Source organism: Gracilinanus agilis, chromosome 2 (assembly GCF_016433145.1).
Source record: "Gracilinanus agilis isolate LMUSP501 chromosome 2, AgileGrace, whole genome shotgun sequence".
NCBI lineage: Eukaryota > Metazoa > Chordata > Mammalia > Didelphimorphia > Didelphidae > Gracilinanus > Gracilinanus agilis.
Window position 1 is genome coordinate 381,741,462 of NC_058131.1, and position 20,276 is coordinate 381,761,737.

The window sequence follows — 20,276 nt, forward strand, 5'->3', positions numbered from 1 at the left end:
AGTGAATGATCAGTGAATGGGGATAAAGTGGTTCTTTATTCCCAGTTCCAAATATTAGCTCTTTTGTTAGCATCCAAGATTTATCATATCTTTTCACCCTGGTGGAGTGCTGTTGTCAACCCAATCTGACCTTGCTTTTCCCTTCATTCAACCTCTCATCTCTGTATCTTCACACTGATTGTCCTCCATTCCTAGAATGTATTCCCTTCCCATCATTGCCTCTTGAAGTCCCTGGTTTCTTTTGAGACTCTGCTCAAGTACCACCATCTGCATCAAGTCTTTTCTGGTCCTCTTAGCTGCTAGTTCCCTCTCCACTCCAACCCAGTAGGTCATCTTCTATCTATTTCGTACATACCTACGCATATGTTCTGTCTCCCCATTAAAATGGAAGTTCCTCCAGGCCAGGGACTATAGCTTTTGTCTTTGTATCCTCAGCTTAGCCAGTGACTGGCCCACAGCAGATAATTAATACATGTTGATTGACTAAAGGGAACATAATTAAGAAAGTAAAATCTGTAGTTGTAAAACGTATGTCTAAGTATGTGTGTATGTCCTTCATTAAGCCCTACTCTGATGCCCTATCTATTTATGAAGAGGATCCTGAGTTCCCGAATGGTTTGCCAATAGAGGGTAAGCCATAGTTTTTTCCTAAGGTTGAAAGGCTTCATGTTGCCATGACAATGGACCATATGGCTATTGTCTGAGAACCAACAAAGCTAAGTTCAGAGAAGCTCATCATCAGAGAGTTGGCTACAGAATAATCACATTTTCCAGGTCCAAAATTCACGAAGATGATCTACCAAGGCATAGAGGACTTGTGAGCCACATCCATGAAGGGAAAGTTACTGTATATATGCATATATCAACACATATAGGCTTCAAAAGGAGAGCCATCTTGCTTAATATTCTTTGAATACCCCTCTAGTGCTTTGTCCATTAGAAGAGTTCACTAGATGTTTATTGAATGAATGTCATAATGTTCTTCAAAGCAAAAATATAAGTAATTTGGGGCTTAGCTCTAGCTTTTGTTAACATTGAAAAGCAATCGTCAGCTTACTAATATCCTGGAACATTTAACTATAATTGCCAACTCCGTTACCACTCTTATAAATGACTTGAAACATTCACAAGATGCTAATTCTGTCCTTTTCCCAATAGAGGTACATTTTTAATAAGATCTATAAAGCTATCATCTTTTTCAGCCTCATAGATTATTTCATTTATTTATTTATTTATTTTGCCTAGGGCTGAGGGGTGAGGATAGGGGGAATGGACACTGGTCCATTTCCAAAGTCATTGACATTGAAACACCTCATCTAAACCGGATACATCCCTATTCTACAGACCCTTGCATAATCCTTAGAAGTCCTCTCCCATGACCTGTCACAGTCTACTGAATCTATGCTTATATTAAACACTCATTCCTAATCAGATGTCAACCCTATCCGTACACATGCCCCAGTCCAAACACACGTGTACACAAACCTCTGGCTCTAGTGTACTCCAAACTCTTCACCGGGCCTATATTTTAATCTTTTGCTCTCCAAGTATCAGGGAAACATTTTGTTTTGGTAAAGGGAATAGAAAGAGGCTCAAGAATGAATGAATGAAAAACATTCTTCAGACTTCTAGTATATGCCAGATCCTGGAAAAGAAAAACAAAAAAACCTAGGCAGTCTCTGCCCTAGAGGAACTTATATTTGAATATGGAAAGATAACACATATCTAGGAGTTGAAGCTAAGGGGAGAAGATTTTGATCTGGGTTGTCACTGGGATTGTGAGTGGAACCATAGTCATTGTTATCCCTCCATCCCACCTCTCCAAGGAAAAATGGCAGTAGTGATTTGAAGTACAGTGATAAATGTAGCATGGCAGGGTTGATGGCAAGACGCCTGGTTCCTTGTGACTGGATGAGAGATGAAGCATGATCCAGAACTGCCTAGATCTAGTGGGTTAGGTGAATTTGCACTTATTCATTCACCAATCAGTACCACTCAGCCCTAGGGCTAAGCTTCAAAGTAGAATATATTAACTAGGTGTGTGTGTATGAGGTAGGGGATGGGGGAAGGGAAGGAGGAGCTTATCTCTGAAGGTCAGGGTCCAGGTTATTTATTTAATAACTTATTTATATCTAGTTTGGGAGAGGGGGGTGGGGCAGTAGCAGAGCAGAGAAAACCTTGCCTGTAGTATTTGCCTCTAATGCCCATGCATGCTGAAACAGTGTATTAGTCATTTTGAGAAGTAAAGTTGTAGGTATAACTCCAAATGAGAGATGTAGTATTTGTCCATGCCTAATTAGAAACCATTTGCAAAGGGTTAGAATGGGTTAGGACCCTAGGGCTCATGGGGTCATGGTCATGGGGCTGATTCCCTTTTGGTCCAGTTCATTTTACTTCCTTCTATGGTTTTACACAACATCCCTAACCCCATACAGTCTTTTGAAAAATGCATTCCTTTAGTCACAAGGGAGCATGGGAAGATCTTCATGAATCTGTCACCACTCTTAGAAAACAACTAAGAACCCATGAGCTTGGGACTTGAAGTTTGAAGTATTGAGTTCAAATCATTACTCTGTTACTTGCTCATTGTGTACACTTGGACAAGTTATTTGACCTTCCTGGGCTTTAGTTTCCTTATCTATAAAATGAAGGAATTATTTTGATGAGAACTTCTTAAACTTTATGTATTATGGTCCCCTTTGATAGTCTGGTGAAGCCTATGGACCTCTTTTCAGATTAAAATAAAGTACAAACCTTTTTAAGTGCATAAGCTAAAATGTTTAGGTTTTTAATTCTATAGAATAAACTATGTATGATTACATAGGAAGTCAAATATGTTGAAATACCATGATCAAAATATAAAAAAAAGTAAGTTCATGGGCCCCAGGTTAAGAACCCCTAGTCAAGACTATCTCTATGGTTCCTTCTAACTATAAGATTCAATAATTTTATATTTATATAACTCACAGAGTCCTAAGGATCAAATGAGACAATGGATATGAAAGTATTTTGTATGTGTAAGTTGTTATATAGGGTGTCCTAAAAGTCTAACAAATAAAAAGTTAAATACAACAGAAATTAGTTACAATACAAAGAGAAACAGGGTATACATGATGATGATAAATGATAAGACTACAGACTATTAGATAAAAGTTATTGTGTAATAGTAGAAAGAGACCTGGGACTTTTGGTTAGGATTTGGTCACACTAACTTGTAAGATCTTGGACAAGTTATAGACAGCTCTGGGTTTTGTTTTCCTATTCGGTAAAACATGGACACTGGACTTGATATTTACTAAGATCTTTTACTGTTCTAACATTTTCTGTTTCAGAATTCTGTGATGTTCAAGGATATGACACTAATTAAATGAGGCAGGAAGTTTGCTTTTTTTGAAGTGCTAGTGACCTATAGATTTTAATACTTTAATTCTTGTTCAAAGGAATTGCCTCTGCCCTAGATAAATGGAAATCTGATGAGGTTCCTGGAGATTATTTTGAAAACTAACTGATAGGAAACAGCTATGGATTATAGAATAAAATACAGCTTCATTGGCCTTATTAAGTAAACTAATGTCCTTCTTGTATGCAGGATAGAGAGCTATTTTCTGGTTTGAGAATACTAATATTATTTCTTTGTCAGTATTGGTAGGATTCATTTTTATTTCTAACAGTTTTTCCCTGAAATATTTTAATATAACCACTGTTAGGTTAAGGAGGCAAAGGATTCTAAAGTTCCCATTTCCCTTATTTCTGTGCTCCTTTCTTGAAAAATGTACAACGCTTATTACATTTTTTTTGTGTGTTGGAACATAAATGCATATTTAAAGTATGAATGCTTCTTTCAAAAATCGATCTGCTTCTTGGCTTACAGACTCTCTCAGGTGGATGATGGAACACTGGCTATTTGGTCATTCACTGGGGAATATATTTGAAAAATGCTTTCTTGACCCTCTTCTAACTTGGAAAAAAAGTACATTCCTCACTTTTTCCCAACCAAAGCGAACAAAATTTTCATGTGCAGAGAGTATGTTTTCAGTGGATTAGACCCAAAGTTATGTTGTTTCAGAGGTCTTAGAACTGCTTACATAGTGTACAATGAGCTTTGTAACACAACTTAAATGTTGATCTTAATATATAAACAACCATCCAAGGGCATTTCAGAAGAAATTTCTTTTTAGGAGTTGGCTTAAAAGTGCATTGGATAATGATTTTTCAAGTGTGTTTATTTTTATGTGTCTTTATTTAGGAGCATAAAGTTTTTCCTTTAGCTGGAAACCCCATAAGGAATTCCTGTATTCTCTCTTTCTCTGCACCCTCCCTTCCCTTTCCAACTGTTTCTTTTATTCATTTGAGACATTACATGACATTCTTCATTTTGTCGACAATGACTTATTTATATCTAATTGCCTGGGTTTAGTGATTGTTAGGAAACTGTATTGACAAAGATAATTTTCAGTTGCTTTACAATGTGGGCTGTGAATTAACACAGATCCCAATCAAAATACGGCAAGTGGGAAACAAAGCCAACACAATTGCACGTTTTTGACATTGTCTTTGTGAAAGTGTTGCATTAATAAGCATGTGACATTCTTCTGGAAAAAAATAAAGCATATGTAAATTGGAAGAATTAAAAAAAAATTCTGTAAGCCAGCTTCATCCTCACTGGTTTGCAAGGAAGAGAACAAGGTAAACAGAGACCCTCTATTAATGGAATGTATCAACAAAAAGAGAAATCACTTCTTTTAGAAAATGTTTTATTTAGAAACTGAACTTTTCTGTGTTGGATATAGCTGAAGTGATAATATAATGCAATAATTCAGCAGTGCCTTGGGGCTAGACCACCAATGAGGACCCAATATAAACTTTTCCTTAAAGACTCTGGACAGGGAGAATATAGAATGTTTGAACTGGAAAGGAAATCCTCCCTTCCATTATCTAATGTAGACCCATCATTTTATAGAGTAGGAAATTGAGACCCTGAGAGAGGAAGTGATTTACTTAAGTTGAGAAAGTGGTAGTGTTGAGATGAGGACTCAGCCCTTTTGATTCAAAGTCCCATATTCTTCTGGACAGCACTGGAGGCTCTTAGGATCTTATTTGTTCTTTTTATCCTGGATTATCTGAGAGATATTTTTAGGCTATACCATGATCTAGTGATTACTGCACCTGACATATTTTTCTTCACAGAGAGGGGGAAAAATGCAGTACTCAATTGTGACTGCTATATTCCCTCGTTCCAGTCACAAGCAACAATCTAGCCCCTTTACCATTCACCGATACCCTCTCTGTGGTTAATCTTTTGTAAAATTAGATTGTAAAAATGGACACAGTTGCCACATTTGTGTGCCAGTGCTGAAGGACTTGGGATGTCAGTTAGCCCTACAAAACTCCTATGCTAAACTCTCTGCAAAATTCATTTGCGTGGATTGGGCAAATCATGTAAATAAGCATAACTTTTCATTTCAGCTCCATTCATCTTTCAGAGGCTGTTACCCTCCCAATTTCATTGTCTAAGAACACAAATTGTTCTCTCTTATTGGTGAAACTGCTTTAATCCTTTTCTCCAAAGGTCAACTGATCCCTGGTCTTGAGTACAATGTCAGCAAATACAGTTCTCTTATCATTTCTAATTTAATTTCCTCCTGAGTAATCATGTATGAATCTCATAATAGATCAAGTTGGGAAGAGTTGGAGAGAAGGGAGGGGAAAAGAGGTTTTGATGTAAATCAAATATAAATTGACACAAATAGACTGTACTACCATTCTTTTGCCGAGCTATGGGCATATTGGTAATTTGAATAATAGAACTAATCTTTAATGTGGTCAAGGTATCATCTTCATTTCAAAAGCTTATGTCTGTTACCTATTCCACAGAAGAAGCAAATATGTATCTCCTTTAGCATAACGTGATTTTTTTTTTTTGCTACGTTCCTTCATACATTATGAATTCTAGTCAAACTGGACTACTTTTCATGGCTGTTTTTTGTGCTTCCCTCTATTGTCTTTGTTATACATTCCCCCATGTTTGGAATAGCCTTCTCTCTCATCTTGGTCTGAAATACTGTACTTTCTTCAAGGACCAATTCAGGTGCAATCTCATTCATCAGATCTTTCTTGATCACTTTCACCAATTCCTCCTTCACCGAAAGAGCTCTTGTTCTCAAATTTGTCCTAAGACTTGGTGACCCTCTCCTCATAATACATGTTACTTGATTGGATAATTATTTGTATAATTGTAATATTTCTGTGTCCCTGAGACTGTAAGCTTCTTGAGGGCAGGGACTGTTGTTCACTTCTATATCTCCATTGCCTAGTACGATACCTTGCCTTTAGTAATTATTTAATACATATTTGTTTAAAGAGTTGTGACAGGAGAAGGAATACTTGATCTACAACCTAAGGTCCTGGTCTCTGCCTCTGCTTTTTATTACATGTGTGACATTGGGCAAGTAACTTAAACCTATTCGAGACTCAATTTCCTCATCTACAAAGAATTTGGACTAGTTGGCCTCCAAGGTTTCTTCCAGCTTTAAATTTGTGATCCTGAATCTGTGTTCTAATTGTTTCTTTAATATCTTATATTTCATATTATTTCTTAATAAATACACAGGAAAGAAATTCAAGATTGCATCCTAATTCAGTTAGTAAGCCCGAAAAGTGCAGACTCAGGGTAGTTTAAAATCAAGTTTCTCTCTTTCTCTAATCTCTCTGTCTATCTGTCTGTCTGTCTGTCTCTCCCTCCCTCCCTCCCCTTAATTCTGCCAGTGGAAAAATGAGGAGAAAGACTCTTGTGGAATCCAGACTAAGGATACAATATCATTGCTTGCTATTCATTATATTCCTTTGCCTCCAACCTGACTTATCTTTAAGAAGCAGAGAGTACCATACTTTCCTATTGATTATAGGCAAGAGAATGGTAAACATTTGTGAATTACTGTCAATGATGTTCTTCTCATTGAAGAACCTGAAGGTAGAGACCTATAGAGTTTTATTCTCTGGCAACATAAAATTCTAAAGGTGAATGGTGTTATCAGCGAGGGACACTTACAGAATTTGATTGATAAATTTACTACTCTTGTGGATTATTTTTTCCTTTGTGGAAGACTCTGGCTGAATGTCAGGGCTTGGTCCTGACAGAATCCAGAGGATGTGTCTATATTAATTTACTCTGAGGCCCTGGCGAGCCAGTCTTGTTAGACTCTAGGTCACTGTGACATATAAGGCCTGGAGTTTGTAGGATGCCACTTTTCCCTCTTTTAAAACCCTGTATTTCCCACAACTGATTTATATTATTCCATGACATTCTGAAAGTGTTGCTGTGACTATTTAAGAAGCATAGGCGGATATAATGCAGTAAGCGAAAAGGCAATTTTCTCGGCAGGCTACTTTCTGAAAGAGTTTCAGATGGGTCTGGGGTTCTGCCATTGATTTTAAACAGCTTTGCAAAATCTCTGTCAAACTTCTCTGGCCACTCACACTGGGAAACTAAGGGCCTTAACAACTGCAGTGATTGGAAACACACACACACACACACACACACACACACACACACACACACTCTGATATGTTTGTATTTTTAATATATATTCAATGCTACTTACATTGTGTATATCGTCTGTGTATAGAGATGGGAGTAAGATTTTAAAAAATGAGGTATTAAGCATTCTAATTTTGTATTTATTAGAGGATATTTCAGGTATTCCAAATAGAAACGTTGTGGAAAAAATAAGCAAACAAAAAGTCTCCTTTCTAATTTTTCAAAATCAGGAAACAGAAAATGGTTTGTTAGAGGGATAATGGTATATTGGAAAGAATACACACAAGGAGACCAAGATTCTAGTTCTAAGACTTACTAGCTATTCGCCCTTGGATAAGTGAATTAATCCCTTTGGGCATTTGTTTCCTCATCTGTATAATGGGTATGACAGTATCTGTCCTACTAAAAAGGTGAATATAATGATCAAATGAGACAATATATATGAAAGCACTTTGAAAAGCATTTTAAAGCATGCTATGTATTATTTGCCTTAACAGAGACCCTTAACTCTTATATCGCATTGAGAGTGAGTTCACAGTTTTGAAATATATTTCCCACAATATTAGGAATTAGGCTATCATAAAAACTTATACATTTTTGCTGTAGGAAGATGGTTGATACTCAGCTGAGCTGTCATTTTAAGAGGAAACCATCCATTGTCTGCCTGCTAGTCCTCAATAATCACCTTCTATTACAGTCAGATTGGATCTTCAGTTGGTGGCACAATGCCAGTTTTTTCTACAGTTTTTCGTTTCCTGTTCTTCCAATGGCATTCAAAATACATCACAATCCAATGCAATGAATTTAGCACATCTTGAGAATAAATTATTATTGTCATTAGCACATTGCCACCCAAGAAAATATGCATAGGAATAGATTGCCCAGAATGCAATGCTGCCCGTGCATCAACCCGTGAATCGCCACCATATGTATGAGGACGTGTTTATTTCAGTTATGGTTTTTTCACACACCAAGCCAAATGTAAGGTGTGTGTAATGGTGGGTATTGACCCTGTGTCTAACAGGGTAAGCAACGACCTGATTATAAAGATTCCAATCAGGCAGAAAGATAAGGATGCCAGAAGAGGCAAAAGTCATGTGGTTAACTATATGTCATAAAAATGGCAAATGTTACAACAAGGTAACTAACATGTAAGTGTCGTAGGTTCCTTTTACTTAACTGATTCTCCTGTATCTATTATGAAAATATTCCTAATAATCATCATGGGTAGAGAGTAATAGAAAGCCTTTGTTTGTTATTTCTACCATGCTTCCTTTTATCTGTCCCATTCAACTGTGAATTAGTGTCCATAACATCTATCTCTTCTATTGCTTTTCTTATTTGTGATCCCGGTTATATGCAGTTTGGCAAATGACAAACCATTTCTACTTTACAACTTTCTAAAAGTGATTATTTCTTGCTTTTACGTACTTTATAAACAAACATGAAGGATTGCTTTGAAGTAAATAGCATTTAGGTGCCAAAATTGCTTTCTCCTTTGAAGTAACATTCTATTGCTTTACTTACCATTATTTTACATATAAAAAAAAGTTTGAGTCTTGAACCCAAGCTAAAATTCTTACCATTAAAGTTGAGATTTATTATTTATGTAGAGAAAAATGCACTGTTGATGCTTAAAACTAAGACGGGAAAGTAGGAAATAATTCACTCTGGCTTGAAAAGGGTGGGGATTTCTTTGTTTCTTTTTATATTTATTCAGGAAAAGCTGACAATCGTCCCACATTAATGAACTACACCATCAATCACAGTGCTGACAATGAGCGGAAAAGCGAGGTATATGTCAGGCTGACGGCATATTGCTTTTTTCAGCTAGGGCATGGCTGTTTATAGCACTTTTTAGTTGGCAAAATTCTTGTTGCCCTGGAACAGGAATAGAAAGAAGAGTCATAAAATTAGCCAGTGGAAAGCATCTTATATTTTTGAATTATGGAAAAAATAATAGGAAAAAGTTGAGGCATGATAATTTTTCACAGTTTGAGTATTTATCCCATGTAGGGCACAACTGGCAAATGTAATAGTTAAAAAGTAGAAGGAAAAAAATATTATATTCATCTTCCCCTGCTTCCTAGGAAACTATATTCTGCCCTTCTTCACCAGGTTCCTGATAAAAAAATTTCTAAGATCTGGTAAAAGTATATTGTTTAAGCCTTGAAATACTTATAAAAACATGATGGATGTGATTGATTTATTTTATAAGCAGACACCTGAACATCCACATGCATGCATACATTTTTTGCCCTTCCTCTGTTCCTCCCATAGCCAATCTACTTTATCTGCTGATTCATAATGGAAATGGAGTCTGTGACCTTAGGAAATGAAATAATTTTCTGCCCACCACTGGCTAATATCACCACCAACAGCATCATATCCTCCTCCCTTTTGGGAAGAGGAGACTCAGAATGCAGTGTCTTTTTGGATTCAGTGTTAGAGACAATGATGAAGGATGATTGTTATGTGAGTTATATATCCCACAAGGTCAAGGGACTTTAGGTTCTGATTCTGGAAAAAGGCTACCCCAAAAGCACTTCCTCTCTCTACTATACTCTAAAAAACCATTTTCAAAGGGAGAGCAAAAAAGAACAAGGCAAGTTAAAAGTTGTCAATAAAAATAAACATGAACTGTGTAGATATTCTTATATCTGTACTGAACAGGGCTGAGAAAGATTTATGACTAGAAAGTATGTTTTTTCTTATTAAAATACTCTCCTCCAAATGAAAAAAAAATGTAGAAATCGGTAAAAAATCATGAAATAGTTCTGACCATTGAGGCTTTGTTTTCACCGTGACGATTTCAACACTAGAACTTCTTAGCTGTGTATTTACTTCTAATCTCAGGGACCAGTTCCTTGGATTGGATCTAATTCATTTGGGAGTTTGTAACACACTCCCACATCAAGAATCAAAAACATCAGTTCCTCATGAATAACACTGTAAATACATTTCCTTTAGATGAAAACAGCTCATGTTTCTTCTCAAGCTTGAGGAGGGGCCCATTCAAAGTAAAATAAGGATTTGGGAAGTATACATTGAACATATAGTTCAAAAATCCCAACTTTTGGAGTGAGCACTCTCAAATCAGAGCATCTTGTTGGAAATTGAAAAAATATTTTGATATGACTGAAATATATAATTAGATAATCAGTATAACATAAAGCATGTTTCATTCAAAGTGTGTTTTCATAATTAGGAGTCTTATCAACCATATATTTTTTCTTGCTAGATCAGAATAACTAGTTATAGATTGTGTTGCAAGACTAGAATGCATATGAGACTCACGGTCGTGTTTCTGGGTAAAAGTAATCAGCGTGTTTTTGTCCTATCCCTTACGGTTTGGCTGTGAATTTCCTTTCTTTCAAAGAGACCATGAAATGCATAAGCTTTCCTGTGTGTCCATGAGGTTCACTCACTGCAATTTGAGATGCGTAGTATTTGGGCTGAGCCTTTGAAGTTTCAGTGACAGAGAAATGTCAGATTCCAATGTTTTGAAGTATTGGGGGTTTTTTTTAGAAGTTTTTGGTATGATCTATTGTACAATGTGGATTGGGAATGGGATGTTCTTGTTAATCAACTGTTTTGATCAATAGGAAGTTATTTTTATTTTTAATTAAGACCTATGATTTTATCAGCATAGAGAATTCCAGTATGGAAATTGCTTTCACCAATGTAGGTGAGCAGCTTTTCTGCAATTTATAATCTTAAAGATTTTCCTGGGGAATAAATGACTTTTTCATGGCCATATCAGAGGTATAACTTTGAAACCAAGGTCTTCTTGATTCCAAAATAGATCTTATGTCCACTGTTCTCTGTTGACTCAGAACTTAGCACAGTGCATATCTGGAATTTTGCAAGCCCTTAATAAATGTTTGTTGAGAATTGGCTAGGTGGCTCAGTTGATAGAGAGCCAGGCCTGAAGACCAGAGGTCCTGAGTTCAAATATGACCTCAGACACTTTCTAGCTATGTGACCTTGAGCAAGCCACTTAACCCTAGTTGCCTAGCCTTTATTGCTCTTCTGTGTTTTAACGGATACTTAGTATTGATTTTAAGACAGAAGATATTTTTCCCCAATGTTTGTTGATTGACTAATTTTCAATTGTATTATGTAAATTGTCACTTTTCAAAAAGTTTTTATAAGGTGAAATACTAAAACACAAAAGCAATATTCACCTTAATATTTCTTTTTTAATTAGAAGGGACTACTAGATTATAACTTTGAATACCAATATTATAGTCCCATAGAGGTAATGACAGTCAATAAAGGGTTCCACTTGCGAGAAAAGCAGATGAGTAATTGTTTGTACAATAATAATCAGTGCTTCCATCTATATAGTGCTTACAAATTACAAAGTACTTGCCTCCTAACACTTTGGTGATTTAAGAATTGTTCAAGTGTTATTTCCATTTTGCAGATGAGGAAAACGAAGTCTCAGAGACGATTAAATGATTTGCTCTAGGTAATGTAGTTTGTGGATGAGACAGAGCCAAACCTTAAATCTTGATTTCCTAACTACAAAGCTAAAATTCTTTCTACTCTACCATATATTTTCCCTAGATCATTCTTGAAATAGTATAAGATATACTTTGCTCCTCATCACCAAATATTTATATCTCTAAAGTTCATTCTTCCTTCTTCCCTCCCTCCCTTCCTCCCTCCCTTTCTTCCTTCCTTCCTTCCTCCCTCCCTTCCTTCCTTCCTTCCTTCCTTCCTTCCTTCCTTCCTTCCTTCCTTCCCCTTACCTTCTGTCTTAGAATCGATACTAAGTATCAGCTCTAAGACAGAAGAGTGTTATGGGCTAAGCAATTGAGATAAGTGACTTGCCCAGGGTCACACAGATAGAAAGTATCTGAGGCTAGATTTGAACCCAGGACTTCCTGTCTCTAGGCCTGACTATCACCTGAGCTATTTAGCTGCCCCTAAACATGATTTAAAAAAAAATTAACAATCTAATTTATTCTTGAGCAACAGCACATTTAAAACATTTCTATGAGGCAAAAAATGAATATCATAATTCTCCAAATTGAAAATAATTTTCTAAACAATTGTCTTCCTGTGTAGTCTTCAACAGTATAAAAGTATAAGAGCTAATTAAAGTGCCTCATGGAATGAGAAAAATATAGCAAAACTACTACTCATTTGTCAAGAAAGCCTATTAAGGAATTATGTGCTTGCCAATTATTCTCTGGATATCTTTATTCAGAAAATAATTAGTTATCCAAACATCTAATAACAAATGCTTTTCAGAAAAATAGCAAAAAAAATCCCTAAAGTTATTTCCAATCAGAAAGCTTCCACAAATTAGAAACATCAATTAAAGGGAAGGAAGTAGCTGGAATGAATTTGAGAAAAAGTGTAATACTGTGTATTGCTCCCAAAGACTATGATGTCATTAGCAAATAAAAGTGGGATTTGAGAGGGAGACTCTGTTTTGGCCATTTATCTTGAAGTCTAGACACTCATGAGCAAAATCGAGCTCCTGAGATTGTATCCTCTTCGCTGACCTGCACTTGACCATCAGTACACTGTGGAAATTCAGCATGTCTGTAAACAAACATAGTTCAGATGGATTGCATGTGTCATATAACAAAACTGCTTTGCTTGTCTTCCCAAATGCAATCTGACCAATCTTGAGATCACTTGCCTTACTTCATGGTCTTGGGCTGCTATATCATAAATAAAGGACTAGCTTTTATTATAGGTTGAATAGGGCATTGCCTGGGCTTTGTGATTTGAGGAGTATTGAAAAAATTCCCCTTACCCCCAAAATATCTGCTTATACTTTTCAGACAGGTGTCTGGAGTTCCCACCATTAGTCACTTCTTCAACTTGAAAGTATGATCTGAAGAAAACCCCACTTAAATGCAAATATTCTACCTGCTAATGGCAACCCACTAAACTATGATCATGTGTTGCCTAAAATTATGGAACTATATAGGAATAGGGACTGGATTTAATACTATTTCTATTTCATTAATATGGAGATCTTCCAGGTAAGATAATCTATCAAAACAAGTCAATACCTTCTTTTTACATCATAGTGCTTAGAGCATTAAGAAGTTAGTGACTTGCTCAGGGTCATGCAACAAATATATTTTAGAGTTGGAACTTAAATCTAGGTCTAAGCAGGCTCTCTATCCACTATTTGGAACTATATAAAGGGTCACTTTTAAAAAACTAAAATTTAAAATTGATATCTTTTGTTTTTATGTCATCTAAATTTCTCCCAGCATCTCTTCCTCTCTCTATTCTCAGAAAGTCATCCTAAATTGAGCCTATTTTAATGAATTTAGATAGAGTGAGGAGAGATCTAGTTTGTAAGGAACTATAGGAATGTGGTGGCTACGGATAGAATGAGAGTTCTGAGAACCTGGGCTGGGGAAGGGTGACAAGAAGAACAACAACATCCAATGGAACATAAAGGGACCCTGATTCTGAACTCAGCCAACTCCAAAGTTTTGTGCAGGGAAAATACTATGAAATTCAATTCAGAATCATTTAGTTATTTTCAACTCAATCTACCAGACATTACACTAAGTGCTTTACTACATTCTGTGCAAAGCATTGGGGTGGCGGAGGGTAGGATAAAGAAACTGTATAAGGCAGTCTCTGATCTCTAGGAGCTTATAACGTAACTGTAGTAAAAAGACAAGTACCCAAATATATGGTGTAAGTGACAATAAGGTAAGTGCAAATGGGAAGTCCAGGCAGAGTGTGTTGAGAAATATAAAGAGGGAGAAATCACTTCATCCTCAGTCAGTATGTATATGTGTGTACATATGCAATGTGTATACACACACACACAGGTATACACAAACATGTGCATATAGTCTTCCACTAGATGTAGATTTTGAAACTATATAATTACTATATAATCTATATTTAATCTTTGTGTATATGTATAAAGACTATGTGACCAGTAGCAAGTCACATACTCTCGGGTTCCAGGCAGTTTTCTAAGACTAAGTTGTAGAACAACTGCTGATCTACATTAGGAAGGGGATCTTCCTCACTTTGAATGCCTTATACTAATTTGGAGATATGTGAAAATGTATCTATCATCTATCTATCTATCTGTCCACCTATCTATCCTCCCTCCCTCCATTCATTTATCCATGTATCCATCCATCATTTTACCATAATCTATATAGGCACACATGTACATATGTATACACCTCTATGTATATGTACATATATGAGCATATATATAGGCATGTAAACACAGGCTTATGTACAGCACATGAACCTATGATTATACAGCCAAGTCCCAATTAGTGAGAATAATGAATCCCCCATAGTGGTTATATTATTTGAAGTCACACTGCTGATTTCCATTCGGCTAGAACAAATGATCATATTTTACATAATCATAACTTTCAAATTGTATAATTTTGAATATGTGTGACCAATTCAGGGGATTTGTTATTTGTAATAATCAGCACCTAGCTGTATAGATGCACTCTGTGAGTAAATATATTGCTAACTAAACCAGGGAACCAATAACGCAGATGTAGTCTATAATTTGCCTTTTTTCCCATTAGTCTAAGAGACTTTAAGGGATCTTTGTCTTATGATTTTTCAAAAAGATTCAGGGAAATGAAATTTTTAAAAATCAGAATGTGCTAAAACTGGTTATTGAAATAGAGGGAGAGGGAGGGAGATCCTATTTGACAGATAAGTGAGTTTCAGGTGACACATCTCTTCAAATACTATACTTAAAGCTGGTATAAGGGCAGTCATTTCTTTATTAGTAAAGTGATGTAAAAATTGGAGATTTTGATACTCTGCAAACAGTAAAACAATAATTCATATTTATCTAGAACTTCACACACATATCCATACATTATCTCATTTGACTCTCACAATATCTTTATAAGAGACACAATACAACTCTTACACTTTGAAAACTGGTCTGCAGAAGGATATGATCTGACTACCATCAAAAAGTCAGTTACTGGAAGTAGCCGGTATTGAAATCAGAAGGCCTCAAAGAGTGGGTATATGTATGTCTTGTCTATCTCTTTGGTTTTATTAGCACTAAGTCCAGTGAATAGATAATAATGATATGGTACAGTTTCATTTTTTTTCATGGCACTCAGGGTATATCGATAGCTTGGGATGCCTCATAGAGAAGCATGTAGTGGCTAGAATGCTGACCTTGGATTTAGAAGAGCTTAGTTCAAATCCTGTCTCAGACTCTTTGTAACTATGTGATCACAGATAAATTTATCAGTATCTTAGAACCTTATTTTCCTTATTTCACAATGAAAATATTTCATGAGATTTCTGCAAGGAAAATGTTTTCTAAATCTCAAAGTGATATATATTTATATGATTTATATAGGGTGCACATATGTCATATATGTGTATATATGTCCTTTTAATTTTTTATTGACACTGATGCTTGCCAGTTGCTGGTTTTTGCCAAAGTTCTACACACACACACACACACACATACACACACACACACACACACACTCCAGTAACCAGGAGTTACATAGACTAGAATATGATCAATAAATTGGTTTTGGAGAAAGCAAGGAATTATAAGCATAATTTTATCCTAATGTCTTTGTGTTATTGGGGTTCCTTTTTGTGTATCTCTTTGCTGAAGGCATTCAGGAGGATATTTAATGTGTTGCGCTAAGGGATTAGACTCCTAGCAGGCTTGTGTAAACCTCTGAATTGAAACCTTATATTCTGTTATGCAGAAAGTTCCCAACCTGGAACCCACCACTGGTTTTGAGTAAGTACTCCCCCTAATTGGAAGATTAGACTGACCTAAGGAGAATGATGCATGAGTATGGGTAGAAAAGATTTCTGATTCATCCTTGAAAGCTGCCATGAAATATCTTGGAATGTTCTGTGAAAGAAGGAGTAGACTTGTTCTTTGTAACTCCAGAAGACAGAAATAGATCTAATGGGTAGAAGACAGAAAGGCAGATTCTGGTTTCACTCTTTTGGCATGGACATCCTTGTGAAGTAAAGAATTCACTGGAGGAGATGTTTAAGCAGAGGCTATATAGAACCAGGGGTCTGGAAGGTTGTAGATAAAATCCATCTCCCAATCGTGTGAAGGGCTGGACTCATTGGTCTCTGAATTCCCTTTCACCTCTGACATTCTGTGATTCTTTTTGTGTGATCACCAAGTGATTTTTACAGGTGTCTTTTATTCCATGGATATTATGGATGGTGACTGGTTACATTCTGCTCAGCCAGAAGGGGCTGCTGCTGCTGCTGCTAATGATAATAAGAGTAATACTGTACATTTGCTTTGATGTCTATGAGGCAATTTGATCCTCAAAACTACCCTGTGAGATAGCTGATGGAATTTTCAATCTCTTTTATAGGGGGAGAAAGTGAAACTCAGGAAGAGGTTAAATAAATTGCTCAAATTAGTACAGAACTTGGATTCCCCCACTCCTAGACTAGTGCCCTTTTCATTCGAGCACAGTTTTTCCCGATTGTTGTTAAATGTTTGAGCTGCATTTTCATCTCATTGAAACATAGAGGTTTTAAGTGCTGTTTCTGAGGTTATTGACTGAGATAGTGGCAGAGCTAGAACTCAACCAATCACATCCTCATAGGTCTTGCTCCATCACTAACAAGTCTAAAGGAAAACAGCACTCACACACACCCCTTAGTGGAGATAAAGCTTATAAAGTTTCATTTCAGCTGCAAAATAGACAAGCATGGTAATTTTGGTGCGAAATGTACAAAGCCTTATTTACAGAACATCTCATGATGTTGTTCCCAGATGTCTTTTTAAAGAAATTTTTAGTTACATGCAGAGTAACTGAAAACTAGGAATATAATTGGTAGGAAACGTAAATCTGTCCAAAGAAAACAATTACAACAACTTGATGAGATATATATTTTCTTAGCATCAGCATAAAAGAAAGAACATTCTGATCCAGAAATGGTATGTAAGTAAATAAACTTTAATTGGTTTGACAATGCCCCTTTTCCTGGCAGTGCCAAGAATCCTAGCATTGTAATTACACAGTTCTGGGCAGACATGTGGTTTCCATTAAGAAAGACTTGTGATTGACTGAGTTCATGAGGCATGTCAGAAAAAACACATCAATGTCTTTATAAGAAGGGAAGAGAAATGGATTCAAATTTACTTTTAACTTCTCTACAGACCCATGTTTGTAAAGAGCTCTGAAATGGCATATATTTTGTCAAATTTCAATAAATGAAGTTGACCCACAGTGATAAAATCCATTCGAAGTCTGTCGGTTTTTGCTTCTGCATGAACTCAATGAAATCATACATGTTTCTGCTCATTTTCGGCATTTTCTGAGGTCTCAGAGAAGGAAACAGTTTAGAAATCTTGGTTCATTTCAGGAATAAGTTAAAATTTGCAAATATTTCCAATTCTTTAAGAAATGTATTTTGAAAGCATTGTGTTATATCAACTTCTGCATCATGTTAATATGCCCAAACTCAAAAGATAGCACTTGCAATAGCTTTAAAAAGGGAAAACTATTTAAATCTTAAATTCTGGAGGAAAGAAAAACAGCCAGTTTAGTGAAGACTTTCCTTCAAAGAGTATTTTAAACTAAAACCTAATGACTTGCCTTAATCACCCAAAGTGACTAAAATGTTGAGTAGTTTATTTTCTGTCTTAGCATACATACTTTTAAAATGACAAACATTTTTGGGTGCTGCCAAATACTGTCATCTCTTGGCAATATTAACATTTTATGCTAGATATATTTTCTTGACAACAAAACAATTGTTTTTTTCCTTTTCTTGAAATACTGTTTTGTCAAGAAGTAGTGATAAAATTCCTGATAGTATTTTTAATGGAATATCTCTAGAAAGGCATCTCTTATATACCCATGTCACATTTTTGTTAAATATTAGATTTTTTTTAATTTAAAAAAGAAGCCTGTCATTTTACTTTTCTCATTCAGAACAGAAATTTTCTTTTTTTTTTTTATCAGAAGCTCTGTTTTTTTTCCTTAAAGAATATCCTTAATGTAAGTATAAAGATTACAAGGGATATTAATTGATTTTGAGTGAGAATGGGCCCTATATATCAACCATCTATTAGCTAAGCAGAGGTTTTCTTATGGAGTTCATAGGATGACAGAATTGGAAGACATTGAACATCATCTAATCAAATCCTCTCGTTGGGGAAACTGAGGCCATTTAAATGATTTGTTCAGGATTATGCAGATAATAAGCAGCAGAATACTCATACCCATTACTCTTTTTTTATTAGTTACACAAAGCCTATGAAAGGACTGTGTAGAAGGAGGTAGCAAATATTCATATAAATTTCACTCAGCCATTTTTTCTTGATAGCAGTGAGAACATAGGAGAAAATAAAGTATCTAGGGTAGGTCTTTCTCCTTTACCAAAGTTGGGCAGATTTCCAAGTCTATGTTATTTAATTAACATGTATTAAGGGGCAACTAGGTGGAGCAGTGGAAAGATTGCCAAGTCTGGAGTCAGGAAGACTCCTTTTCCTGAGTTAAAATCCAGCCATAGGCACTTCTAGCTGTGTAACCCCCAGCAAGTTACTTAACCCTATTTGCCTTAGTTTCTTAATCTGTAAAATGAGTTGGAGTTAGGAAATGACATCTCATTCCAGGTTCTTTGCTTAAAAAAAAAAATAACCCAAAAGAGGTCACGACGATTCAGACACGAGTGAAAAAAATGATTCAACAACAACAAATGTGTAAGGCATTGTATTAGGTTTGGGGAATATACAAAAGCTAACAAAATAGTTTCTTCTCTCGAGAAACCTTTATTCTACTGGAGATGAGGGTGACATACAACATGTCCATAGATAATTATTGGGTGCAGTGTATAGGTAGGCAGAGGCAACATGATGTTATAGAAAGGTTCCTGAAAGTGGAGACAAAGAACTTTGACTTTGAATCCTATTTTTCCTACTTATTATATGGACAAATTATTTATTCTCTCTGGGCCTTAGTTTTCTAATCTGTAGAATTGAGAGGGTCAGATTTGAGAGCCTCTGACCTCCCTTACGTCTCTAAATCTGTGAGTCTATTGTTTGATCCTAAATAAATAAAAGATACACAGAAGAAAAGAATAGTCACAAGTAACAAGAGGGATAGGGTAAGGAGAAGAGCAGATTAGAAAAAACTTCTCAGGAAGTGGTATTTAGGCTAAGGCTTGATGGAGGTGGAAGATTTTTAGAGGTGAAGGTGAGGAGGCATGTGCATTTGACCATGGAGTATGTGTGTGTAGGGGAGTAGCCACTGCAAAGGCATGGAAAGAGATGGAGTGTTGAGTTCCTAGAACTGCAAGTAGACTGTTTGATTGGATTATAGCATTTGGAAGGACTACTTGCCACACCTAGTTTTATATCATGAACATCTTACATTTGGAGAGAGCTTATAAAACTTTTATAAGTACTTTCACCTGCATCACCTCTTACTGGGACTGTTGAAATTACCTCCTAATTGTTCTCTCTGCTGCCTCTCTGTTTCCTCTATCATCTATCCTCTAAACAGCTGCTACATTTATATTCCTAAGACATAGGTCTAGCCATTCTATTCCATTACTCAGAAATTTTTCAATGGTTCTGTAATCTCAAGGATAAAATGAATACTCCTCAACTTGGTTTTAACTTCCTCCACCATTTTTTTCTCAATGAATTTTCCCTATTTACTTCTTCTTTCTTCTTTCTTTCATTTATTCTATGTTTTGGCCATACTGACCTATTATTAGCTTCTCCCTGAAC

The 20,276-nt window shown here is 35.9% G+C and overlaps 1 protein-coding gene across 1 annotated transcript in view; it reads left to right on the forward strand.

Annotated features, from left to right (window-relative positions):
* EBF1 (EBF transcription factor 1) overlaps window positions 1-20,276 on the forward strand; it is a 467,727-nt gene that overhangs the window by 105,147 nt on the left and 342,304 nt on the right. The window contains exon 9 of the mRNA XM_044659847.1: window positions 9,656-9,697. Coding sequence (XP_044515782.1) covers window positions 9,656-9,697 — 42 coding nt within the window. The remainder of the gene's footprint in view (window positions 1-9,655; window positions 9,698-20,276) is intronic.